The 27649-nt window shown below is 37.6% G+C and overlaps 1 protein-coding gene across 1 annotated transcript in view; it reads left to right on the forward strand.

Moving 5' to 3' along the window:
• ATXN10 (ataxin 10) overlaps positions 1-27047 on the forward strand; it is a 104695-nt gene extending 77648 nt beyond the window's left edge. The window contains exons 9-10 of the mRNA XM_009879720.1: positions 10078-10141; positions 26860-27047. Coding sequence (XP_009878022.1) covers positions 10078-10141; positions 26860-27047 — 252 coding nt within the window. The remainder of the gene's footprint in view (positions 1-10077; positions 10142-26859) is intronic.
• The last annotated feature ends 602 nt before the right edge of the window (positions 27048-27649 follow it).

Consider the following 27649-nt stretch of genomic DNA (forward strand, 5'->3'; position numbering starts at 1 on the left):
AGTATATGTCTAAAGCTTCTTTCCTCCCAGCTCAAGACTTGATTTGCACCTGCATTAACCTCCTTTGCAACTGTCCCCAGTAGGCTGTACGTATTGCTCTGTAGTAAATTGAGACCACATCTGTTAGTCCTGAAACAAAGCAATTATTGTTATTTCAAGATTAGGGGTTTTTTAATTTTGAAAGGACCGTAGTTCTATTATTTATATATTTATTGGAAAATGTAACATTTCGTATAAAATGGAGTGTGAAATTGGCATTGCTCAGTGAGAACTATTATTTGCAGTGGTATTAAGCAGTTGAGTTGTATGGCTGGCTTCAGACCTCTGAAAGCTTCCCTGACTGGTCTGATTTAAAACACAAGCAGCAAACACCATTAAACTGTCTTCCGGCTTTAGTAGTCAGCTGGGTCCCACAGTTTGCCATTTACAATTTCTGTAGAGTTCTAGAAAGGCATTTTACAGTTCTTTCCTGAAACGTTTGCTTTATTTTACAATGCTTTGACCTAGTGAAAAATGTAATTATCATCAAGGATAGCTTTATACTTAACATGAAATGGAGTGCACGTCTTTTACACACATACTAGAAAATTAATGGTTGTTCTTTGACCCGTCACTAAAATCTTGGAAGCTCTGCACATGAGGGAATGTGGAAACAGAGAATAGTGAATGCCATTTAATAATGCCTCTGTGCTGTTTTCGATCTTCAAGCCTACTAGCTTTCTCCCTTTTTTATTTCCCCCCACCCCTCTTGACTGTGAAGTTTGGGGTGATAAAAATATACTCAATAACTTAATCTTTACAGTTCCTTAAAAAAATTTATCACTACTAAAGTCACTTCATAATTGCAATAGGAAACTCTGGGGAATTATGGGAAACTGCCACTACTTGGGTGGTTTTGGTGCTTTGCTTTTAGTCTTGAGTCTGTCAGAGCACTCCAAGCGCTGCAATTCAATGTGGCATTCTGTTGTATTTAGCTGCCGAATTTTACCATGAAATGCAGGAATCGCCAGCACAAATCATTGTACATTTTTAAATCATCCTAGATCTTTTCTCAGATGTTATTTTTATCTTTTGAGTATTGTGTGTTGCTGTCTTTGCCACAGCTGAATTTATATGTCTGACATGGAATTTTTTTAAACCCTCAGTTCAAAGTGAAATAAAAGGAGAAGGCTAAGTAATACTAGGCACAACAGAAGTCGTCATTAGAGCACAGAACATCTGATTGGTATATAGTTTTGCTTGCTGAATTCAGAAGTTTCCAAGGAAGAGTTGTAACCCCTCATGCTGGGAGTGGAAGCAATTTTGGAATGCAGTAGTAATGTGGGAGAGTGATGACACATGTGGCCTCAGTGAGGGTGTGTATTCATCAAAAGAAGGTATGAATTTGAAATGCTTTTCCTTCTTTTCCATTCCCACTCGCTCTAAGTTGTAAGCACCTGGCAGTTTTCAGGGATACTTCCACTGAACTGGATTTCAAGGAGCAATTGCAATATTGAGGGAAGGTGGCAGCAAAGCAGATGTGCAGGCTGTTGTGGGAGAAATGAAGTTAAGTGCCACAGTTGGCATGAGTAATAGAGCGAAGAGGTTAATAGAAAGTCACAAGACTGTTGTGATGATTTTTGGCTAGAAGAGTGTGTGATTACATGTAGAACAGTAATGAGGAAATCTTCAACAGAAACCCTCTGTGGTAATCTGTTTTTCTATCCATGTGAACGATTTTCAAAGTTGGGATATTTTATGGAATGTCTGGTCTTATATGTGGTGTCCTCAGCCCAGTTCTAGTCACATAGCTAATTCTTACACTTAATTTGCTTTAACTTTCTTTTTTGTTCTGATAAAAGAAAAAAAAAAAAAAAAGAGACTCTCTTTTTACCTATGATTTGAAATCAGCAAACTATGACCATCTGATTACTGATTTTAGTGGATTGAGAATAAGCTAATGAGTGACTACAAGTAGAGAAACACATACTCTGTTGTTGTTGCAAATTTGTACAAACTCAACTGATATGAAGCGCAGTGGTTTAATACTGGATGATACTTAGCACCGTTGTTTTCTCTTACTGCTGCTGCCAGGATAGGCAAAGACACACTAGCAAATATTGGGTGTTTCAAGTTAAATCCATCTTGTGTTGGACCTTACTTTTTCCAGGTTAAGTAGCAGATCTAAACCTAAAAAGAGCTAAGAGCCTGCTCCTCGGAGCAGTATCTGTTTGTTACTGAAAAGTGGCTTCTGTTTCAGGAACTGTAAATAAGCGAATGATGAAAGCTGAATTGTTTGAAAAACAAATGAACCAATTATGTTACTGTCTCTTGCGGGAACCTATTCTGAATTCTCAAGTGTTTATATTGTCATCTCAATGGCTGGGAATTCCTGTGTTTTGCTCTTGGAAGGACTAGTGGAAAAAATTATTCAGCAACTGAGATGGCTTGTTACCCGCTCCAAGTAGCTGGACACTCTAGCTTCTGCTTGTTTTGGCTCAGTCCTGATCGTGTGCTTGGTACCTTCATGCTCTCTTCTCTTCCCTTCCCCCTCAGTAAGACCAAAACCTTCATCTTTCAAACCAGTTCTCTTTGGAGAGTTTTAGGACATCACAAAGGAATCCCACTTGTAGAGTCTAAGATTTTTTTTTTTTCAATTATTTTTTTATCTCCCAGAAAGAGGCAAGGGTCATCTCTTCTGGGAGAGTTGAAATAAACCTCACGTCTCTCTAAGAAATAATGCTGAAAGCAGGAGAATGTATTTGAAATTAATGTAGCAGGAGCAACAAGTTTTGTTGCCATGATTTCTGAATTTCAAATGTTAAAATGTTAAATACATGCTTACTTAAACAGTGTCGTAGATGGAAGAGTATTCTGGGGACACTGCCTTGACTGAAATGGACATAAAGATCTCTCCTAGCTCTCAAAGTCATTCGCGCTGGTGCAAGGAGTCCTCAAACTAGCTAAGCAAGTCTGCTATGATGTCCTGGAGAAAGGAGCCTCTGTCCACAAGTATTTCAGTAGATCTGCAGGATGTGGTGAACTCCAATAATAGACTTGATTCCCGCAAGCCACAGCTGCCTCTATTCTAAGCCAAAGTGCCTGTAGTCTGCAGTAGACCTAGAAATCCACTAGCACTAAGGGATTAAAGTGTTCTTTGAAGTAGAATCTCCTGTGTATCTCCTGTACTTCTGCTGCTTAGAAAAACAAACAAAAAACCCCAAACCAAGACTCACAAATGAACAAAACGAAATAATATTTTTCGATACCATCATAGCTGCAGATGATCCAATTTGTGAACCTAATCAGTTGGTATATTCCTACTCTTATTAAGCTGCTCTGTTACTCAAATCAAATGCTGGATTCTACCCAGATGTCTAATTATTAATTACCTAGCTTGTTGAGCAGGTCTTCAAGGAAAACTGACTCCTGTTGGTCAACCTGTTTGATGGCAGGGCCTGAAGCATATATTTCTCATTACATAATTATTATGTAGTACTCATGTGGTACATTCAGAAGGAATAAGACTTAAGATTGGCAACAAGATGAAGATTGGCAACAAATCCCCAATGTGTGTTTCATTGGATCACTTTTCTTTGGCATGACTTATTATAGTATGTTTTTCTGTTTGAGAAAGTCATGCAAACTTAGAGACAGAAAGGACTCAAAGGGTCATTACCGTTCATCCCTCTAGGGCAGGACTGGTTAGAGTATTCCTGGTTAAGATTTGTCAGGTCATTTGTAGAGACTTGCAATATTGGAGACCATTCCAGGAGTCTTTGAGACCTGTGTTTCAGTTTATTGCAGTGTTTGACTAACCATTGCTGTTAAAAATATTTTCTGAAAGTATAATGTGAATGTTCTGTTCATTAGGCCCATTACTTCTCACCCTGCTGGATGTAGATAATAGATCATACCTTATTCTTTGAAGCTGGTTGGTTGGGTTTTTTTTCCTAGAACTCTTCCTGTTTGCTACATACTTAGTTTTGAACTAATGTGAGAAAAGGAATGGATTTACGCTTCTTTCCATAGGCCTTTGATTTTTGTTGGAGTGAGATGGAAAAGTCTTAGACTCGCACAGTCATTCATGTAAGATGGATGTTAAGATCTTGATGATTCAGCTCTTGAGAAGTATGTTGAAAGATAATAATTTCAGTAATCTAGGGTACTAAGAGAAAACAGAAAATATAGTCAATAGGTTTGGTTTGTGTGACCTTAATACATTCTTTAGGTTTTCTTGGTCATGCCATCCCAGCTGTGTTATTCTTCCCCTTCTTCCTTACTTTCCCTCCTCCAGCTTTTATATCCATTAGCCAGTTTAAATAAAATTTGTCAGAGAAATATGGGTATCAGCAATATTGTTATACTCATACTTTTTGCTTCATGAGAATCAGCAAATGCGTAAATGAGAAACCCAAAGTAATGCTCCTGAGAGGGGAAGTTGGGTGGTGACAGTTTAATCCCTGATCCACTGCGAACTAAGGCTGATGTTTGGCAACCAGTGGGCACACCTGTACCTATGAACCACGTGCTGCTACTTGGGTGTTTTTTGGCACTTTTAGCTGTGTGACGGAACTAGGAGCATTGCAAAGAATGAGGTGTAGGAGCCAAGTCTGTAAAACAGCTTGCCAGTTTGGTACTCCCAGAAACCATTTTTCTTTTAAGTTCCATAATGTGAATTGAAATTTAATACTCCGAAGCTAAATGTTGCTGGAGACAGACTTTTTCTCTGGTAGGAAACTGGTGATGTGTAATGAATGTCATATCTGGAGTTTTTCCATATAAATGGTTCCTGCTTTTTTGACTCATTTCTAGAGTATGTTTCTCGCCCCCAACTGCTTTTTAAACTGGAAATTTGTCTTTCTATTTGTCAATGTACATATCAGTAACATGTAAAAAGAAGAGCGAGTGATAGTACGGATTATTCAAATTGTTAGTAGTCCACTTCTATTTGTGGGAACGCATTTCCTTTTGCTTATCTATAGTTAGACCAAACAAAACTTCTGTGTTGTACAGAAGTACTTCTGTGGCTGAAACAAACACATTTCTTGTTCTGCCTTCTGCATCAGTTGGAGACTGGGAATCAGTTGCATGCTGGTTGAAGAATAATTTATGTTCAAGTTGTCATTATCTAAAGGCATAAATGTACTTTTTGCATAATAGTACTCTGTTAGTTGACTAGGTAATATTTCTAATGCCTGAAGTGTTAATGATTCTTTGAAGAGATTATTTTTGCTGGAGGTTTTCTGTTACTGGCTGTGTAGTTGCTGGACCTGGAGGTTGTAGTTGCATTTTCCTAGATGCATGCCCATTCAACAACAAGCACTGTCATGCTCGGAGAATTTGCATTCTTATCCCTGAGCTTGGCTCCATTGCTGCTAGAGGGAAAGATTCAAGAAACAGTCTACTGTTAATTTATACTTTTTCTGGGCTTTGCTGTGAATGATCGTGTTAATGATAATTACTTCTGTGAACTTCATAAGAAAATGCTGGGAGATTATCAGAAGTAGTTCTGTTTAGGCAGATTTCCTTAATTATGCTAGTGACCTTTTTTATGTATTGGTCAATAAATGTGAATTCTGTAAGATAAAATAAAAGCTTTAATTTTGGACTGAATATTTTAATTGGTTATCAAGAGAAAAAGCATAGCTTTTTCGTCACAACTGACGTGTCCCAAACCATCCAAATAAAACACAATATTGTTCCTTGGCAATGAGAGCAGTGGATATATATGATTTGGGCTGGTCACTTTCATAAGCTCTTGTTTAATATTTATATAGAATCTCTATACCTACATGGGCTTCTCTTTAGTGTCTGGTTTAAGTACCTGAAATACATTATTAAATTCTAGGTACAGAGAAAGAGAAAAAAGCCTAGCACTCACTTTGTCACTGGGGAAGGGGTTTTCTTTTAAGTGTAATAAATTTAAATTTCTCTCTGGCATGATACTGATCTTCATTATATTTCAAAGGCAAGTACAGAAAACAAGTGGGACAGCAATATAAAGCTGTCTTGTGAAACATAACTTTTTTTAACTGGCAGATGGAGACCTGCCTTTGAATGCTGGATGTTCTATTTTTCTGCTTTTTAGAAAAAAATTTCAGAAACTGGCATAATAACATTAGGGCAAAATTTTTGGTACTGACTTGACTGAAGCTTTAGAGATCACTAGTGCAGAGCTGTATTTTTTTTAATTTTAAACTTGTCTTAAGTAACCTTTGTAATTAACTTAAATGTCGTCAAGATATCAGCCTGCACATAGGTTGCAGCTTCATTTACTGTTTCAGTGTAGTTCAGGACAAGGTATTACAGCTCTTTATAACAAAATAACCATGTGGTTTTGTAACAGTCCAGTGTAGTTCCATATTATTGGCCAGCTGTATTGTCAATAATGTAAATGGAGAATAAGATTAGTGATCTTTTCTAACACAGGCCAGTGTGAGTAATTATGTTTACAAGACAGTCACCAGAACTGTCCTATTCCTTAGTTTCTGTCTATAATTTCTTCCATAACCTGGATGGATTACAGCCAGTTTCACACCAGCCACTGCATGTTTTCTTCCCAGGATATTTTTGCACCTTTTTTAAAGTGCGATTTGAGGCTTGTGCAATATTGTCTCCTTTCCCAAGCCCTGCAGGAGATGCCTGCAAAAGGTCCACCGCCTTACTCTGTACTGTGCATTTCACAGATGTTTTTCTTCAAAGGAAAAACACTGAGGCCAATGATTAGTTGGAAAAAATCACTAATCTCTTTGTATTGGGCAGTGTAGTTCCAATAAATCCATGCAAGAAGTTGAGACCTAAGGTGACGGTTTCTTGATATTTAAAAAATCTGCTGGTGTGGGAGAGAGAGATCTGAGAGACTGTCAGAATGCAAGTGGGACAGCCTGGTGGGGGACAGTGATTCCTTCCTTTGACTGTCTGTGGCCCTCTCATTGCAGAAGTGGCTCTGCTACATGCAGAGCGATTGCTGAACTGGCTCACATTGCAGCCCAGATCATTATAGTACACTGGCATGAATAAAATGCTATTGCAGTGGATCACTGGTGGTTCAGGAACAGCTGGCATGGACTGGAACTTCTCTAGTAGTGAATGGTCAGGAATCAGAGCTCTTCACCTCCCGAGTCACTCTGAGAAGTATATAGATTTGTCTTGGGTGCGTACATTGTAAGGTTTCTTTTCCTTGCTTCATTTGTATAGTAAGTCACAGGTGACAGACCAAAGCTGGTGTCCTGGTGGCAAAAGCTATGCCTAACTTGTCAAATTATATGTACAGCTTAATTGTATGATGTTCAAGAGACTCTCAGTGGGTGTGTAAAGCAGTGGTAGTTAGCAACCGGTTTTTACGTTAAGGTATCGCTAAGGCTGTGGTGTGCTGCTTCTATTCCCACTTAACTTTGAAAGAATCTAATTATATTCCTGCAGGAACTTTTTGAAGCATGCGTGGATTTTAATTAAAATTTTACTTTCCCTGAATACTTACTTACTCTGTTAACCGAATGTCTCTTTTAAATCGAACTGGAACAGATTGCATGGTTTATTTCAACTGACAGCACTTAATCTAGATTAATTTGTACTGTTTAGCATTTCACTGATGGAAAATAAAAGGTAACATTGTAGGCATATCAGAGTTTGGCTACGTGAAAATCAAAGAACTAACGTTTCCCAAGTATGCGCAAGTACTGTATTACTGAAAGGTCATTGTTTGTTCAGGCTTTAAAGTATGACATCATACATGATGCATGACCTTTGGAGAAAACACAAAAATTTCGTGGAAAGAATGGGTATTTTAAAACTTGCATTACTTGTGTATTTCATGTAGGTATAGTTGTACACATTGGCACACATGTGCCAGTTAGGTCTTAAGAGCTAGCAATGCTCTTTGCTTTTCTTACATGTAAGCCTTGCCTGGTTGTATATCCGTCTCTGTTACTGTTACTTTCTCATGTTATAGCTTGAGACTCTCCAATAAAGTTATCTGAAAAGGAACTTGTAAGAGGGATGTGCTCAGATTTGTCTCTGAATTCAGTTTTACTGATCGATAGTCTGGCTTGGATTTCACATCTAAATCTCCTCCTACACAACTTTCCTCTCTTACCATTTCAGAAAGCTGATCTGTCCTGAAGTGTAAACTTCGTGATTTATTGTTTTACGTGGTAAATAAAAGCGTATCTTACTTTGGGCAAAAAAGATGGAAGAGAGAATCCCATCATTAAGCCACAACCTAAATTGATGTTCTGGCTAAATTCCTTTGCCTGCCAGTTTTTTTGTTTGAAATTTAATTTTAAGGAATTAAAGAATTTAAGATTTGGATAAATAAGGTTTGGCTATCACAGAATGGTTGAGGTTGGAAGGGACTTCTGGAGGAACCTGTTGTTCAACCCCCCTGCTTAAATGCAGATCAGGTTGCCTGGGACCGTGTCCGGATGGGTAAAGAATGTAAATAATATACAGGTATAAGAATATTAACAATTAATCCACATGTTCTCAAGTCTTTTTAAAAATACTTTTGTAACAAAAAAAAAAAAATGCTTATATGTCTTAAGAAGGTATTTCCAAGGTTGAAATTTTGCAGGTAATGTAGAACAGGATTTAATTTAAATGGATAACACTTTCTAAAGCTATAAATATGCATGATGATTTATGGTGTTACAGTGTACCTTAGAAGTCTAGATAAATTTATTATGGAATATACTTTTCTTAAGATAATTATTCTACGTATTTATTGTTAACATCAGCTTGTCCTGAGTTCTTGGTAGCATGGGTGTGTATGTATGTGTGAGTCTATTGGGATTATACTTTATTATCTCATCCACACACACAAATCTGTCAGTGTAATTTGTGAATTCACATGTGTATGTATATATAGAAGTTAAAAAAATAAGAGGTCTCATCTTTGCTGGTTTGCTAGTAACAAAATGAACACCTTATAAAAGGAAAAAAGTCAGTGGCTCTTACTTGATTTTCAAGGTTTGGGCCGGACTGGCCACTGAGGTGAACGACAGATGCTCTACCCCACCTCTCTCTCCCAGGAGAGGGAGAAGAGAGAGAAAGAGACTTATGAGTTGAGAAGCAACTACTTTGATGAAATATTAATAACAAAATTGAAAGAATTAAATATATACAAAACTGTATCAAGATCCCAGGATGATGGTCACATCACTGGCTGGCACTGGGGCAGTCCCAGGCTGGACTCAGGGAGGGACAGGAACTGGATTCCGGATCTGGATTGAGGATCAGGATCAAAGGCAGATGAACAGACAGGGTCCTCCTCAGATGCTGGCCATTGAAGAAAGAGGGCTGACCCTTTGATCCCTCAGCTTTTATCCTGAGCATGAGGCAGATGGGATGGAATACCCTGTTGGTCAGTTTTGGGTCACCTGTCCTGTCCGCTCCTCCCCGCAGTGGCAACCACTCTACGCTTTTCCGCTTCCGACCCTCCAACGGAGCAAATAACAAAGTTGGTTGGCCTTGGGTGTTATAGCAATAAGTATAAGCAAGAGCCTCTCTGCATACCACGCCTGGGCGTCAGCTATAAACATAGGTCTTATCACTCTGAGAGAGAACGTTTTCTGCACAATATGCTGTTAATTTCAGTAGTTAGAAGAGGCCCAGCTAAAAAGTAAAATTACTGAACAGAAAATTGCTTCTGTTTTATCTCTTGATATAAAGAATTTGTGCTTAGGTACATACAGGTAACACATTGCTTTTGAAGGTGGCATAGATACAGAAGATACCAAAGACACGTGGTCCCATGCTAACTTGTGTGCATGTTCAACTTTTTTTTTCCTTCCTAACTTTTTCACTCAGTAGTTTTTCATGGTTCTTCCTTCTGGAAGCAAGTGTGAGCTGTCAAGCATAGCTTCTCTGGCTCAGTGTGAGAAGCATGACATAGAAGGAAGAATGTGAAATTAATGTCTGCTTGTGTTACTATTTTGTGATACTTACTGCTTATAATACCAAATTTACTCTGCAATGTTAACACATTTAATAATTTTTATGAAACAAATGTCACTGTTATGTTATTACAAACTTTTTGCATGAAACAACATTGTATCGTTAGGACATCCGTTAAATTAAACTTTTGCTTTTATTTAGGTTTATGAGTTAGATGGCATCCCCTTGATCCTGGACAACTGCAGCATTGATGACAACAATCCTTGTATCCTTTACAAAAGAATGCTAATTATTGAATATGACTCGTAAGAAAAAGGTGTGGCAATTTAATATATTTATGCCAGCATTGCTTTCACTTGGTACCCAAGTTTAACTGACTTACATTGTATTTAAATGCTTGGTTCAGAAGTGAGCAAACTCATAAATATGTTTTCATGAACTGAAGTCTAAGTAAGTTGAACTGTGGTGTCGTGGTTATATTCTGTTTCCTAAAATAATAAATATTACTGGTTTACAAATGTCAATTCAGAGAGCTAACTGTGACAGAAATCTGATTTAAGACTATGTTTGGTCATCGTATCAGATCTTGGAGCTTTTGCTTCAACCGAAATCTATTCAGTAGACTGAAATAAGTACTCCATCAATTCTTTATGCTTATTAAATCTGAGTGGAGAACTTACTCTAAGCACAGAGACAAGGCTAGCAAGCTGTAGTGAAATGTGTATAATTGAGAGAATTAATGATACAGATTAATGAAATGTTGGGGAAATTTTAATATAAATAGCATTGTGCTTCATATTTGGGATTTTTTTTCCTGGGGTTTAAGAGCAGATTCTTTCCAAGATAGATTGCTATTAGAGGGAAATAACTTTACATTGAAGATAAACAGTCGTTAAGCTGGCTTATCCATCTCTTCCACGAACTGCATAGTAATATGTAGCTATTATTTTCTGTCATCTAATCATTATCTTCTTGTAAGTTTCTGATAAGTGTACCTGGAAATCAAATGCCTTTCCTGTTAGAGTAATGACAGCTTTCTTATACTGAACACATGAAACGTGGTTTTTTTTAAATTAATTTGTCAGAAAAAGCTTGCTTTTTAACAAGTATCATAAAAGCAAAAAAAAAAAAAAGTTGTGAAAATGTTGCCTATTCTCATAATTGTATGCTGTAGAACATCATCTACATATAAATATATCTTAAAAGGATGAAATTATGTGGGGACAGATGATAGCAAAATGTTAACAAGCTGGGTGGAGGAGCAATGGGTGTTAAGTATCCTCTGAGTTTCTCACTTTGTTGCTTTATATGCAAGGTTTTTACATTCATCACTATTCTTATAGTTGGAGACCTGACAGTATGTCTCTTGACAGTGTACTGAGTAGCAGAGTTGTACTTCCACAGTCCGATTCTGGTAAGGGGCACTGCTGGATGCAGTGAGAAGGGCAGGGAAAGTTCCCTTTCCCAAAGCAGAAGAGCAGCCCTGAGGAAACCTAGTAAGGAGTTTTGATCCCAAGTTACTCTTCTTTTGCTAGAAGGCAGAGCTGCGCAAACGGCTTTTAGAATTTATTTCTAGGATTGATCCTTCATATTAGCTGTTAGTAAAAGAGGATAAAGTTTGAGGCCTTCAAAGGGTAGAGTTGTAATTTACGATCTTGAATGAAATGAAAATAAAATACCATGGGAGCCTTTACTGCATTTGGAGCAATGTGAAACTTCTTACACCTTTTGATACAGGCTGACATTTTATGACTGTACTATAAACTGCTTACCAGAGGATAAAATTTTGCTTACTTGGTTTTTAGAGACTTACTAGACATAATTACACCTCCTAGTATGAGCATTCACCACTGAGCCATAGTGTACAGTATTCAGCTATATGAAAAAGTAAGTAGCACTTGGGCAGAGGAAGGACTAGCCTGCTGTGAGTTTGCTGCGTCCGCTTTTGGAGCACAGCTGCTGGCTGCTACTCTGTTGTTTTGATCTAGAGCTATTCCAGGTGCTCTTGTGCTACATGAAGTTAATGCTCCCCTGGTTCGCTCCTGCTTCTAGCGTTCCTCATCTGCTTCATTCCCAGCATGTCTTATGCAGGGAAGCAGAAGAGTTTGCAGTTTGGGTTTGTCTTTACTTTCTCCTGCTTTGCAACACAGTCTGCTACTTCTAGACGCTACAAACCAAGTCTTTAGTAGCATGTAGGTGCCTGACTCTGTTGCATAACATTCCTCTGAAGAGATTCGACTGTTTCTCTCCTCCCTCTGTGCCCTCAGTCCTGTCTGGCACAAATCCATTTTGTGGTGCTTGTAAACCAGAGCAGTGCTCTTCCTAAGATTTGAATGTCTACTTGCTTAAAACTGAAACATCTTAAAGTGGCTCACATTGTAACTTTATGATCCAGAGGGATATATTTCATCTCTTTTCAAGGAAGGTTAATTAAAAGGAAGTATTTAGGCAGCTCTTGAGCTGGGTATTGAGAGTTGCTGAAATTCAAATATGATCACTCAGTGGTGCTGCAGTCTGCCAAGCTGTGAGGGAAAGCTCGGTGTAGCTCTTCAGCCAGGGTTGCTTCAGGGAGTCATGTCCAGAAACTTCTCTCTACGTTCTTGTTTCTAGTGCCTGTTTTTGTGGTTTCAGACTGTGTTACTCGTATTTCTCCTTGGATAAAGCTGACTGGAAAAAGTTTCATCCAGATTCTTTTTATATAAGAACATATTAGATTTCTTAGTAAAGTCTTTGTAGATGCACATTTTTCTCTGAGCTTTATCTGTTTCAGAGACACCCAAGGTCTACAGTTCAGAAGTCACTATGTTTTCTACTGAAAACAGATATGATATACTGATTTTCTATATTTTAGTAACTAAGTCCTGCCTTCAAGTTACACATACAAAATTTTCCGAAGAAAAAGTAACTTTCGTGGTAAAAGTGATGGGATTTTTTTTTTTCTGGATGGAAAAAAAAATAATTTCCCTAAAGTATGCAGTTCATCAGGAGAAGCTGGACTGCCATGTTAGATGTTAAAAGAGCTCTGTATTACCTTTGAAAGGAGAAATCCTTTGATAATCCTTTTTATTTGTAGCGTATGGAAGCGTACTGGAAGAGGAAATGGGTCTGCTCTTATCCTAAAATAAATTCCTTTGTAAACCTGTCATTACCTTGAAATTGCATCCTTTGAGGTCCTGTTCAGGTTTTGTAATGTGCATAGAAATATCAGGAGGTTCATCGCTTTTGAGATGGCTAGCTGAAGTTCAACTGACATGCTCGCATTGCTTTAGCTTCTTAGGTCTGAATTCATCTTTCAGTACCCAGTTTCGGAGAACTGTTATCTTGTCTAATTACATCTCAAGCAGACTTGTATCTTTTACATTTATACTAACAAATAGTACTTTTTCCTTCTGGATATTTCACAAGTAAAAGCAACACCAACCACCTCACCCCACCCCTTGTTAGTAACAGACACAAAAATGATTATGGACAGTTAAGAACAAATTTTCTATACCTCTTGCAAAGATTAATAGAATTGATATTTTAATTTTTCAGCTACTATAACTTTGCATGATTACAAGTAAATTCAGTGGAGAAATCTGAGAGATGCCAAATTTTCAACTCTTAGCTATCAGTCTTTTAGCACAGGGGAAAAGGTAGCATGAGACTGCGGAGGTGCAGTTCATTACAGACCTTAGGGTCTGAAGAATTAAAGTTCAGAGGAGGCTGAATGTCACTTTAACTTTTCCTATACCCTTTAAATCTTCAATCTTGGATTGGCTGTCCTTCCGTAGTCAAAAGAAAAAAGTGTGTTTCAAAATGCAAGTGGACTTGTGGCCTTAGGATTAAGGAGAGGTTCTTTCATGCGATAAATTTCTAGTTTTGAAAAATCAGTTTCTTGTTCTGCTTCTGAAAAGTTGGAAGTGTTGTGCTTTACTTAGGTAACCTGTGTTTAAAAACAAATAAACTATCCTACCACAGAATAGCAGAGGGGATTGGAGATGCCTGTCTGCGTAATACCAGTAAAAAATTTACTCCAGATCCTGCTTTTCAGGTTATTTGGGTTGAAAAGGTGTTCTAAATGAAAATCTCTTCTATTTTGCTATCTGAGCCACCATCTTCCTCATCTCTGACAGGCTCTAGCATCAGACAAGAACCCTTCTTTTTGTTCTTGTCTTTTACCTCATGCTGGTCTCCTGCTGCTCCTTCCAGCTTCATTTCTGACCTTTCACAGATTCTGCTCACTTAAGGCAAACATAAGGAGGGATGCCAGCCCATTCCGATCAAAAGACTATTGACCCTAATCATACAAAAAAGGTGCTTACAGAAGACTTTAAATAAACTAACCTGTTTATTATTGAAGACTTTTCAGTTTACCTTAGCTGAGATGTTTGGGTTTTTGCTCCTCCCTAACATTTAGGCTCATGAGTAACACACAAAGATGTGCCTGCTCTGTTTTGGGGAGGTTTTGTGTTGGATTTTTTTTTTTTTTTAATTTAAATTTAGGAAAAAACATATTATCCAAAGTACTACAGTGTAATAGCTGTTAGTTAAACTGATAAAACTTGAAAATCAGAAATTAAATGGAGTTTTGAAGATAGAATATTCTTGTTTTTTCAGCTTGCCAGTCTTACTCTTTTGAGATTCTTATAGTAGGTGTCTTGATAAATTGATTTTGTGAATGTCTGAATTTAAATGGAATGACCTTATATAAGTGTCCATATTATATTAACACCTAATCAGGCATGTTTTGCTGTTAGCGGAAAGTGTAGTCATACTTGAAGAAAAAATATCCTACTGTGTAGTGTGTGTGTGTGTGTATGTACACACACACACATATATGTTTATATATATATGAGTAAACACCCAGCTGGTTATGTTTTAGGAGTAAAAATTTGCAGCAGTTGTGAAAGGAAAACCTGTGGTTGCTGTTGATAGGCCCCTTAGTTTGAATAATGGATGAAAATGTAGAAAATACAAGTTAATTTTCAGATACTCCTTCCCTAAGCTTCTTCTATTATATTCAGTTTGAAAGTCATCTGAGAGGTAGATTGAAAATACTTTTGACTTCATGGCAGCAGCAAGTATAATTGTGGTTCATGAAACCTCTGGCTAAAGCTAGAAGAAATCGAGTTGCTATGGTCTACAACAATGGCAGTTTGTTTTTGTGAGATGCCAGCAAAGACTTTTGGGGGAGCTGACAGACATTTTATTTCTAAGTTACAGACTGCAACCTAAAATAGGCCACATACTGTAAAAAAGCCTCACAGCTGAACAGAAGCCAGTAGAAAGCAAAAATAGGAGTGTGAGTTAACTTTTTAGAGTAAACCATCATACAGTTGAGCATTTTCACGTAAATGTGGCTATCTCATGTACATTGGCAAGAAAATACAGCATAATGTTATGTTAGTAATGGTTGCCTTTCTTTGGAAAGCTCACTTTTGGCACTGCCAATGCATTTAGTAGTTCGAGGTGACCTATTTGATTCTGTGTTTTCATACGCATACATAAAATCGTGTTATTTCAGTGAGTATGGTCAGTGCAAAAGAACTAGACTACTTGTGAAAGCAGTAATGACTTCCTCATGCCCAGTCAAGCTCTGCTCGCTTGAAGGAAATTACACTTTTGCTCATCCCATTGACACTTGCCTTGCTGCACGAGTAAGTCCGAAGTCTGCCTGGGCTGAATGGAAGTGTATTCTTCAGTAGATGCCTAAAGTTCTGCATTATCACTAGTTGCTGCTGCTGCAGCCATTATCCGTGGGTGCAGAACACTACTAGAAGATTATTTTCCGTAAACCAGTACTGATTGTCACTATGACTTTATTAAAAAGGTAGATAGTAAGCTTTTAGTGACCTAGCAGTGGTTGAGGTCGGCAGTGGAAGAATGGGACTTGTCAGCACAGGTAAAGAGCAGAAGTTTGTTGGCCTGAACCTTTAGGTTCCTAGTGCCAAAACCAACACAAAATACCAACTGAGTGGCAGCCAACCACCACAGATGGAACTAGAATGAAAAAAAAAAACGGTCAAGCAAGAAGAAATTGCTGCATTGTCATACTCCACTACAGTCCAGTTAAAGTCCTACATGCTGAGAATTCTTTAAAACCCTGGAGAGAGTAGAGCAGTTTGTGGCATGTGTACAAAACCTTAGCTCCTTCCCTATATCTTACACTTCTATTCAGATTAACTGGTCAGACTAGAAACTGGAACAGGTACAAGTGTGGTTATTCATTGAGCAAGAACAGTCTCTGAAAGAAGCTTATTTCTTTCATTATATTCAGCAGACCAAATCCTATCCTGTTCCTGCAAGTTACTGTGAATTCTTTATAGCTGTATTTTGTTAGATACTAACGGAGCCCAGGGGTCTGTGTGGGTCACAAGGGAATTCCTCGGTGTTGTATGATAAGGGGTTTTTTTAGCTGCAGCGGTGGGCCAGTTTCCTAAATGATTTCCAAGAGTCTTCAACCTTCTTGTTATCTTTCATGGTGAAAGGGGAAAACACAGCTATTCCCAAACACTGCTTTTGGTTTTATTTGGGAAGGTCGTCAGCCCACCAATGCCTATTTCTGTCACTGTGCATGCGGGCATCTTTACACTCTTGACAGAAGTATTGGAAGTAACTGGTCTGGTTCTTGCAGAAGCATTAATTGGACTCTAAAGAGGTCTGGATTTCATTCTAGGTAGGATTTTTCTATATGATATTGAGTAAAGTCTCCAAAGTGTGATTATTGTAAAGCTCTGAAGGGGGAGGAAATAGGTACATGATCCCTGTTGAACAGGGTACAGGAGGCATTTGCGTAACCTAATCCTGTTTTAAATCACTCTTGACACCGGGTTCACATCTGAAGAGTTGGGATAATAAAACTTCCGTGTCTTAACTCATTGTTTTATCTTTTCTGTCCGTTGCAAACTCTTTGGAATAGAACTCACCTAAAGGTGAAGAACCAAGGAAAAAAACCTACCACGTCAGGATTAAGCATGGTATTTGGTAGATTTAACTTCTGACTCAAAGACTGCACTTCTGAAATGTTTGATGTAAGAAAGTGTTTCCTTTAGAGTGAAAACAAAAATATGAAGTTTTCTTATGAGATGTTCTGCATCTACTAGCTATATCAGTAACTCACAGTGTTCCCAAAAAAGAAATTTTCTCGTGTCAAATGCAAAGTTCTCCTTAACATGAAAAAGACTAAGACCACAGGAAGTATGCAGTGTGCAGTACAGGAGAAGATACCCTGGGAAATGAAAGCACTGTCCCTTTTTTTCTTCCATAAATGACCACAGTTAAGTTTTGTGTTTGGACATTTAGCAAAGTTATAATTCCTAATGGTATATTTCAGGTTGCTGATTCCATAATTTCAAGATGCAATTTTTTAGTGCATCTGCAGAATGATTAAAATACTGAAATTCAGAGTTCATGGCGGGGGGAAATATTAATTTTCTTGAGAGTATATAAGTTACTAAAGCAGATTTGTAGAGATACAGATATGAAGTCTGTTCTTCAATATCTCACTTCTATGCAGCTCCAGTACGTGACAACTACCATCATTAAGAAACCTGTGAGATCTACAGGATCCCTGTTAGAGCTGGAGAAAGTTTAACAGGGGTGTACAGAATGCAAGAAGGCTCTTTCAAATGTTACATTATAATATTTCTAATCCCTTGAGAAGAGTAATCTCTAGGCACCAACTCATGCATGTAAAAGCAAGGAATTAAAGTTAATAACTCTATTTCTAAACCAAATATTGTCATATTTGTCCTCTGCCCTAATCCTCTTGGTGGATTTAAATCCATGACAGGCTTGAATTCTTGAAAGTAAGCGGATCTTCAGTTACCAGCAGCACCAAAAAAAAAACAAAAAAAACAGAGAAAATATAATATTTCACTGCTTTTATAGCTCAAACAGCTTGCTTGATTTTTTGTAGACTTTCTTTTGAAAAATTCCCCTCTGGGCTGAGATGGAGCACTAGAAATTCGAGACCCAAAGGTTTTTGTTTTTTTTTAAATAAAGCTAGGAGTGGTTCAGAAATATTGTTGAGAATGGAATGCCTTCTTCAACCACCTTATCGTATTTCAGCCTGTCTTCTTGACATTGTTTCTTGCATGCCTCCAAAGAATATTCAGAAGTCATATGGCGAATGCTTTGCATAATATCTTTATTCTGACATTTTTTGGTTGTCCCGTTTTCAGTCACTATTATTAAAACAATCTGCAACTTCAGCTGGTGAATGCATTGTCATATTTTCCCTTGCTTCCCCAGATCTTTATTTAGACTTTGTTTTTCTATTTCCGAAATGGTTTCCAAAATCTAACCTTTTCTTTCTTACTAAGGATATATTTGCAGTCCATTCCAGTGACCTTGTTGATTTGTTCTTGTCTCTTGGTGCTCTGAGATTTCTTAAAGGAGATGCAACCATTTCCTGAAACTGTAGCAGGTATAATTGTGTCTAATGGCTGTTTTGCAAAATGTGGGAGAAAAGCCTTAGTCGGTTATAATTCAATTGTGTCTTTCAAAACACCCATTTATTTGACCGTTGCTATTTTTGGATGCACACTGGACATCATCTGGTGTCTACGAGACTGGAACTGGAGAGTCATTTACCTTAATTGTTTTGATTATTTGCCATAAAGTGATGTTTGAAATTACCAAAAGTAGCAGTGGTGGGAGTGATGCCACATAAGTTATTCAGAAACCCTGAATCAATAAAATACTCAGGTACTATGCTGATAGGTAAACTGGCATCCAGATCCTTGTTGAATCTATATAAATAGATTAATCACCAGAGATTATAAATAGAAAAAGAGCTTATATCCAAATTGTGAGTCAGTTTATCTTGTCATCTACCTTAGAGTGATAAATTGTAATTAGCTTGACCACATCTCAGGTGTTAACTAGGTTGGGTTTTTGAGACTAGTGCCAAATTTTTGAAAGTTTTATTTGACTTCCATAATTTCCATTTTAAAGCATTTTAGAAAAGCTGTTTATTTATAAATGTATGCATATAAATACACATTAATATATTTCTGTGTGTAGGTGGAGCTTTTTTCTTTACGTGTCCAAGAAAATTTAAAATTACTATAGTCTGTGTGATATTTAATCAGTTTGTAAACATAATTACCATCCCCCTATGCCTTAGTGCTTTACATCTCCATTATTGTGGTAGGTTTTAATAGTAATTTGATACATGAGTTTCAAGTTAAGGGAATTTTGCATTTTTTTTTCTGTACCTGGGAAAAGAAGGTAAGTTAAGGCATTTTTAACAGTTAAGTAACAGCAATTGAAGGTTTTTCTTTTTAACGTAACAACCTGCTAACTCTCCAGTATCTCTTCCAGATAGCAAACAGCTTTAGTTGTCATGAATCCTTAAAATGGGATTAGCGTAATAGAAGGGACTGCAAGAACAGAATATTGTAACTGTAGAGCATTAGCTTGAGATTGATCAAGAGTGTGATTCTGTTTTAAAACCAGATGATTTATAGTTACTCATAAATTATGGGTTTCTATTAAAAATGTAAGTCATACTTTTTAAAAAAATTGGCAGCCTAAGCAGCAAAAATGAATGTGTCATATTCATGGTTTTAGGCTAGTATTACAAGTCTGAGTATAGGAAAAAGTAAAACAAACTAGAGGTTATGGCTTAATTTTTTTTAAAGTTCTGTAAGTTTTGGCATAAGAGACATTATAATAAAAATAGCCTGACATAGCTAAACATGTACTATGGCTTTTGTAGCTCTGCAGTACTTGACTGAAATTTTGTGTTTAACTTCTTAGTATGCTAAGGTGTGTTGGCACTGTGCTTTTAAGTCCCACAGAGCATAAAAGGAGGCATATAGAATGTGGATTAAATGTTGTTTAGCTGGTAGACGTTAAAGACTAATAGCAATCTGGGTGTATAATACTCTTCAGTGGTGTGTAATCTGTTAACCTAGAAATACTAGTGATCTGGGTAAGAAGTGCTCTAGGTAAGAAACGTCTCAATAACCCAAATTGCTGAAGTAGTCAACAGCACTTTAATGAACATTGGGTACCATTTAGCTGGATGTCACTGAAGGGAGTATGTAGTTAAAAGCAGCCAAGCCTTAGGTGGCAGAACTGGACAGTGCTGAAAATGCGTTTCTGAATATAACCTGGAAAGCTTGGACTCTACTTGTAGGACCGTAGCTAGGAGCGAGAGAACAACTGAATATTGTGAGCTTTTGTTTTTCACTTTTTCTGAATTACTGTAGGTGGAAGGAGCAGGCAACTGTGTTCCACCTGTAATCAGCCATATAGCAAATTTTGGCAGAATTCATTACATAGTTCTGATGCCTATGCTTCATAAGGGATGCTGCAAAATGCAAACGGAAGGAAGAGGTACAAGAATTATGCAACACTTGGAGTATCTCCCTTAGTTTCTTTCTTTAGTTCATGCAGAATATGCTTACTGAGTGCCTTAATTATCATCTGTGAATTACTTTTTTTAAAATCTATAATGAAAATCGTTGTTTGGAAACAATGCTAAACAAATCTGAACCGGAAATCAGTCACAGGCTGTAATGAATTTACCCACTGGAACAGTTTATTTAGGGACACATTGAAATCTCCTGTTCCGGATTCAACGTCTTTCAGAAAAAGGCGTGAAAATATCTTGTACATGAAACAGAATTGATTTCAAGAGTCACTGACCTTTGGTCGTCTGTGTTCTGTGCAGAACTGTTGGGTAAAAGAGGTATAATAGTCGATTAAGGTCTTAAAGTATATTTGTTGGCCATAGATGCTTAAATGGGTGAACTTCCACTGAAAGTTATACATAAGATATACCATGCCTGTCTGGATTATACAGAAGATATCAGTCCCATTTTAAAGAAACCTGTGTTCCGCAAGGCATACTTTAAGAATTGGATTCATCATTACAGATGAAAGGTAGGTCATTTAGGGACTGGTAGAAATACAGGTAGCCAGAAAGATGGTGCTGCCTGCAAGAGGAAGAGATAATTACTGGTGTGGGAGGTTAGTGAAGGCTTGGGAACTGGAAAAAATACTTACTGTACAATTATTTTCTGCTATGGATATTTCCTAATTTCTGTAGGCTGTGAATTGCAGAGGATGTTGCCTTAGTATTGAAACTATTTTGATTACTTTAAATTTAGTATTTTTGCCTATTTGTTCTGAGATGGTATCACATGAGATCTTCCTCTGGCAAAGCACTGGTCTTCTACAGAGTGGAATTCGAGTGGCAAACACCAGTTCAGGTTTTGGCGGACAGGCTTTCTGTCTTTACCAAAATATTCTGTGGAAGCAAATTTGTATGGGGAGTGCCTGCAGTAAGCATCAGCAGCCCACCCTGGTCTTCCTGTCCCAGTAAGGAGTAGGAAAGGGCTGCCTGCAAGCATCCTATTTCATGCATTTCCAGTGAAGCTTTGCTGCCACGTAGTGGTGGAGATTGAAGCTTGTTTGGCGGTGGATGGTCCGGCCCTCCTACTGATCTCTTGGACCAGGTGAGAGTTACCTGTAGCAGAAATGAAACTCTGCTTTGGGTTCCCCAGTGTTACAAATCTTATCCCTAAAAAGTGTGGTCAGGAATAAATGCCCTTTCCAACATCAAATGGGGGCTCTCAACCTTGGAGGCTTCTAGGTTAAATGAGTTGTGCTGCGTCTGCTCTGCAAGAGCCAGCTCAAGCGGGGGAAGGAAGGAGGGACGTTCCCAGCTGATACAGCACTGCCTGTTTCTGTCTTTTAAACCCAGAATGTGGTGACTGCAATCACAGGTGGTAACTGCTATGGAATAAAAATACATGCAAGTGAAATATTTTAGACCTTTTTATTCTAACTACTAGGCAGAGTATTTTAAGTTTGTATAGGCTGAATTCATGAAGTTTTCAGATGCTTGTAATTTAACGTCAGGTATAAATAAAATCCAAAGCACTAATTCTGAAAATATGAAATAGCTTCTTTAAAGTAAGTAAATAAATTAAGGTAAAACCTTTTGTTCTTTACATTTTCTGTGATTACTTTTTTGGTAATGTCTTAAGCACAAGTAAAAGTTATGTAAAAAGGATAAAGGAGTTGTAAGGAATTGCCGTCATCTTATACAGCTTCTAGGACTTCATAAAACTACTAAAACGCCCAACAGGAAGAAACTTACAGAGCTTTGTAAGCAATTTGGCTCACTGTGAGGGACCAAAGTCCTGACTGTCTACTACATGTGGTCAATCACAGCCCATTTTTCCAAACTGTGATTAACAATTGCAGTAGCTGTCTAGAGACCTCTTTTAAGGGTGAGAAAAATTATCTTCATGTTGCTGTGAAACAAAAGTACTTAAAAGTACTGAAAGACTTGAAAGGGAAATGGTTTATGTCTTTTCAGTGTGGTCCAGTCAGGTCTGTAAGTGGAAGTGATTCTTCTAACGTGACACTTTAGTATTTCATTCCTGTCTACAGAAGTTTTAGTGATAATTGGATTACTTGTTGAAGACCAGAAAGAAATATAATTTACAAGAATTGTATTTTCATTATCTCTGGTTTCTAGACTTGTTCAAAAAAAAGCTTCTGGAGAAGTTGGGTGGCTTTAGCTGTTGCATAAACAGCCTGTTTGACTAGGGTTCCAACCCACGTGAGTTGTCTTTCTTGGTAAGGTTTTGTATCTCTTCCTGTATTTGATTAAAATGTAGTTAATATTTAAATAGTCAAAAATCTGATTTAAATGAGGTAGTGGAATTGGGCAAAGAATATCCTCTTTTGCTCATTAGGCAAAATGACTCTTAAGGAAGAAAGTTTCCTAAGTATTAATAACTAATCAAGAAGACTTAAAAAAACCAGATGTATGAATTTCATTCTCCTTGTCACCACTCTTCAGTATCCTATATTAATTAATGATAATACTTAACTTTTAAAACTTGCTATTTGCCCTTTGCAAGCAACATACTTCCAAGATTACTTATGCATTGCTGTATATCTACCTCGTCAGATTCAAAAGTCATTAACAATTATGTCTAGCATCTTTCATCCATAGAATCCAAATTGTTCTACAGCGCAATTCATGGGGGTCCTGATGGCTGCAATAGGCTTGCCAATAACATTTAGTCCAAATCGGGCCTCCTAATAGGAGAATGAAAAGCTGGAATAGTCTCTTTGGGAAATGGTTTGTAAGTCCTCCTCTCCAGTAATGCCTTGCAATAGGATATTGGTTAGTGACTCCTGACAGTATGCGGTTATATTTTCACACACCATTAAACTTACAAAACAGTCACTGTGCTATTGCTAGCATTGACTCTAGCAACCTCTTGTAGCAGAATCCATATGAAAAGAAACAAGAGAATTGAGAAAAGCTCCCTTTGCAGTCAACGGCAAAACTTCTACAGGATTTAGTGGCGTAGATTTTCATGGTGTATGTTGATTCCATATAGTCAGATTTTTCATCCTCTAGGGCAGATTGCCAGCACGTTTTCTCCACTTCTCTTCCTTTCTCCCTGTATGTCTCCCTCCCTGACAATTGAAGTTACGACCCAGATGAGTTTAGGTGATAAATTTTAGGTTGCTGTATGAAGATGTTACAAAAGTATGGAACACAGGGCAAGTTGATTCAGTTTTGTTATTGTGTGTATAAGTCAAAATTACATAGGAATCCCATAGCATACGGTACTGAAGAATTTTGAAAAAGAGTTGCTATAAATGCATACAAATGTTTGCTTTCACTCCCTAAACGCAGGTAGTCTAGTAAAGAAGCTCCTGCAAAATGAAATGAATTTTTTTTTCTTTTGTATGCCCTCTGCACTGTGACGGAGATATTGTAACCTTTACTTCCTTGTCTGTAATATTAATTCATTTGAGAGTGTGATATGTCCTCTTGGAAAAATCTAGACAAGTCTGTGCAATCTGATCTGCTGTGCTTGCTGCATTTCTTTTCTTTTATGCAGTTTCACAACAAACAGGCTCATGCTCTTATTTGTAGTAACTATGGAAACTTTAGAAGCTCTCTTTCTAAAGCTGAGCATACAATAAAGTGCTTAAAGTGTTGGTGGGATTAGAGACTCTAGAATATGTTTAATTTTCTCTCTGTGTCTCTGTCTTTGGAGAGGAGCAAGAGGGTAATGTGAATATTAGCTGGGGACTAGCTTTAATCTCTGCTGACACTTAAGTCTGTCTAGGTCTGCACACAGCCATCCAAAGGTCTTAGCCTCACACAGCATGCGAACAAGGGAAATCATGCATATTCATGACTGAATTTACAATGGAAAACCTACATACAGAAAAGAGTTTTTGAGTGAGTGAAAACGTTATTGAAACCATTTTGCAGCTTCAGCTACAGTAGTCAATAATGATAAATGCCATAATGACGATAGAGTTCATAAGATAATGGGGATGTCTTAGATATTATGTAAGCATGAATGGATATGATAATAGGAAAACATCATTTGCTCTGAGGTTTAGCAGTGTTTTTGTGTTGAAGGACATAAAGATGATGGTAACAGGATTATTCCCAAGGCTAATACATTAAAAAAAAAAAATAAATTTGAGAGTACTTTTTCTCTGTGTGGCACTTTGTGTGATTGAGAACTGTCACTCTTTGAAAATAACGTTTTTCTTTTTAGGAGGTATACTTTTATGCAAGTGCTGTGTTTTAAGCAGAGTTGTATTTTAGGAGCACAGCAAGTCTGCTTCTCTTCCCAGGAGCAGAGCCAGGGAGGGTGGTAGCATGTTTCTCACAGTCCATTGGGAGAAATTCACGTTACTTTTTGGCACTCGTGAAATGCCTTAAATCAGACCTCAGAAAGACCTGCTAGGTATCAGCCTTTGTTCATCTGTTTGTCCATGTGTGTTCATCAGCTTGCATCAGCTTTACTGTTCTGAAATTTATTCTTACTATTGGAGCTGATGAGGGAGGTTCTGCTTATATGCAATTTGATTTCTTTGGTATCTTATTGTTGTTTTATACGCTCAAATGTAATCTTCACTGCAAATAGTTGGTTTATGTAACTTACATGTAGTTTGGCACTTGTTTTTTCGCTTAATCATGGTAGAGATGCACTGACAAAAGAGAATACATTGATATTCTCAGTCATGTTCGCCTATCAAGGCTTTGATGGGATACATAATTATCCTTTTTTCTTGATTTCTCTCCTCTCTTACTACCCCACCTAGATCCAGCCTTTGGCCAGAATTTTTTTTAATGAAGGAGCTATGCAGCATGTTTCCTGACAAAGTCTGAAGAACTCTGTCAGAAAAAAAAAGCCCTATGGTTGTTACTGCTTTGCCATTTTTGATTTCAGGGGTTTGGGCTGCTTGAGCATGAAAATAAATATAAACTGCTATTAAAAGGCAGGGGGCTGTTTCACGGATGCATGCCAGTGCAGGATTGTTCCCTAGCATGTGTGTTTCCTGTGATGTTTGTTCAAACTACTCTTCATTTAAACCCTTCTCTCTGTGTTGGCAATTCCTTGTCTGCTTTTTATTTTAGTCCCTTCTCTATTCTCTTTTGGCATCAAAGTAGCGCTGTGGTTAGGTATAGTCGTAAACTTTTTTTTTTGGTCTCCTGTATTCTCAGTTTATCACTTCCTCTCTCTTAAAATGTAAGCTTGCAAATGCAGGACCGTGTCTTATGTTAAGAAAGCTGTTCCTGCTACATTCTGTTGTTCATCCACATTGCCTGGTGCGTCCAACAATCCAGCATGAGACCTCCTCTGCTGAAAGTGGATAAGCCTAAGGGGCAGCTGGAGGTGGCAGCAAGGTAGGCGCAACAATCAGTGGAAAGTGCACAAAAAATGGCAAGACTGCTACTGTAAGAATATGCATGCAGTGGTACTGGATATTCCAAATGCTGTCATGATAGATTGTGTAAGAAAGTCCAGCTCCTGTATTTTATTCTTTTGGCTGAAGTTCCCATCTTCCACAACTGAGGAGTTTTCCCTCCAGTCACCCTCTGGCAAATGCCCATAAGAACACTATCTTATCTCTGTGCTTAGACACTGTCCAACCCAAAAGACGTCAAGGAGATGAGTAAATTATGCATATTCTTCTACTGGATGTGAAGCTACATGTAGTAAATAATTGGTGCCCTGCAGGCAAACCACTTTTGTGTGATTCAGAATGGCTTGCCTCTCATATGGGTAACTTGGGAAAGATTATATCATAACATAGCTTTTCAGCTGCAGAATTGGGACTAACATCTCTGACACTACATAAAATGAACACTATAGTTCACTTGGAAGATGCCTGACTGATAATCCTGGGAATTTAAATCCTTTGTCTGTGGCCCTGACGTGTGCCTCAATCCTGGCCTCAAGGGACCACCTTAGAAGGTGAATGAGTTGCAGCTTGTGCCCATTTAAACAGGAGCAGGAGCTACCTGCTGGTGATCTTGGTGTCTGTTCTGCTGGCAAGTTTGTAAAAGCACCCAGGCAGAAAGAACCGAGTGTAGGTAGCATTAGAAGTTAAATATATTTAAGTGTCTCCCACATGATTTGTTCTATTTTCAGTTGTTACCCTGGATGTGTATCTCTTTTTCTACATTTCTTCACCTTTTGTAGTAAAAATAATAGTCATTGTCTGTCTTGTACCTGATTTGCATCTTATTTTGTTTGCCAGCCCTTGAAAGTGTAGTGCTGAAATGTTAGAGTCGCAAACACAGTGACTGCCTTGTTTTTTTGGTTGGTTTTTTTTTTTAATAAAATCTTACTAGGAAGATCATTGGAACATTTCAATTAACTGTAATTTTGGTTTAAAACGGTATGTCCTTTTAATTCCTGCAGTTCATTTGTGTTTTGGTGGGGTTTTTTTAAATTCAAGATAAAACCTAGTAAACTTGCCTGAAGTTAATGGACATACCTCATTTAAACTTAAATTACCTCACATGCAAGTATTTGCAGGTTCAGAGTTATTGCCTGTAAATGTCTTACTTTTTCAAACCCTTGATTTCTACTGTTTTTCTAAGTTTGAGGGATTGGCGGGGGGGGGGGAATGCAGTAATAAATCAAAATAAGCATTGTTTCATCTTTAAATAAATAAATGATCCTTAACTTTGTCCAACAGTTGTGAACCAGTGGGCAGTATATGCTATCCGAAATCTTACTGAACAGAATGAGAGAAACCAAGAGCTTATTGCGCAGATGGAGGAGAAGGGGCTGGCAGATAATTCTGCCCTTGAGAGTATGGGTTTAGAGATAGAGAAACGAGATGACAAGTTAATTATGAGATCTGTCAGGAAAAAGCCCTCATGAACAAAAAAGTAAGAACAGTCAAATCATTGAAAGAGGATTTCTCTTTTAAGATATTTTTCCCTGCTCAGGCAATCAAGATTTCTTCAGTTTTAGTTCCAGCCTGCTGGAAGTGTTACGTTTATTCTCAGAAAAACTGCCAAATGATAATTCTCCTTCACTGTTGTAAACAAAAGGACACCTACACATTTTCAAAATGCATAGGTAAATTAACCTATGGAAAAAGATCCTTTTCAGATGGTTGAAATGTCATTACTTTCTTGTTTTGTTAGTAGAAAGATGTCATGCATGCAGTTGTTACAATTTCCATTGCTGAACCTGAAGATAACTATCATTAAAAACTCAGCAAAGAAATAACCACTTTGCAGTCTGCCTTCTCTGTTTAAAAGATCTGTGCTGAGTCAGGGCTAAACAATGAATGTTACTCGTTTTCAATCGTGGTGCTTAAATATCTCTACTTATAAAAGGATCAGTGGAACACATTGGATGTACATAAATATTTAGTGAATTAAACACAACATGCCTTCTGTGTATTTAAATTGTTAGTAAATTGTCTCTTCTACCTTGCTACCTTTCAGTCTTCATGACAAGTATATTAAAAACAA

This window comes from Charadrius vociferus, unplaced genomic scaffold (genome assembly GCF_000708025.1).
Source record: "Charadrius vociferus isolate BGI_N301 unplaced genomic scaffold, ASM70802v2 scaffold90, whole genome shotgun sequence".
In the NCBI taxonomy this organism is placed as follows: Eukaryota; Metazoa; Chordata; class Aves; order Charadriiformes; family Charadriidae; genus Charadrius; species Charadrius vociferus.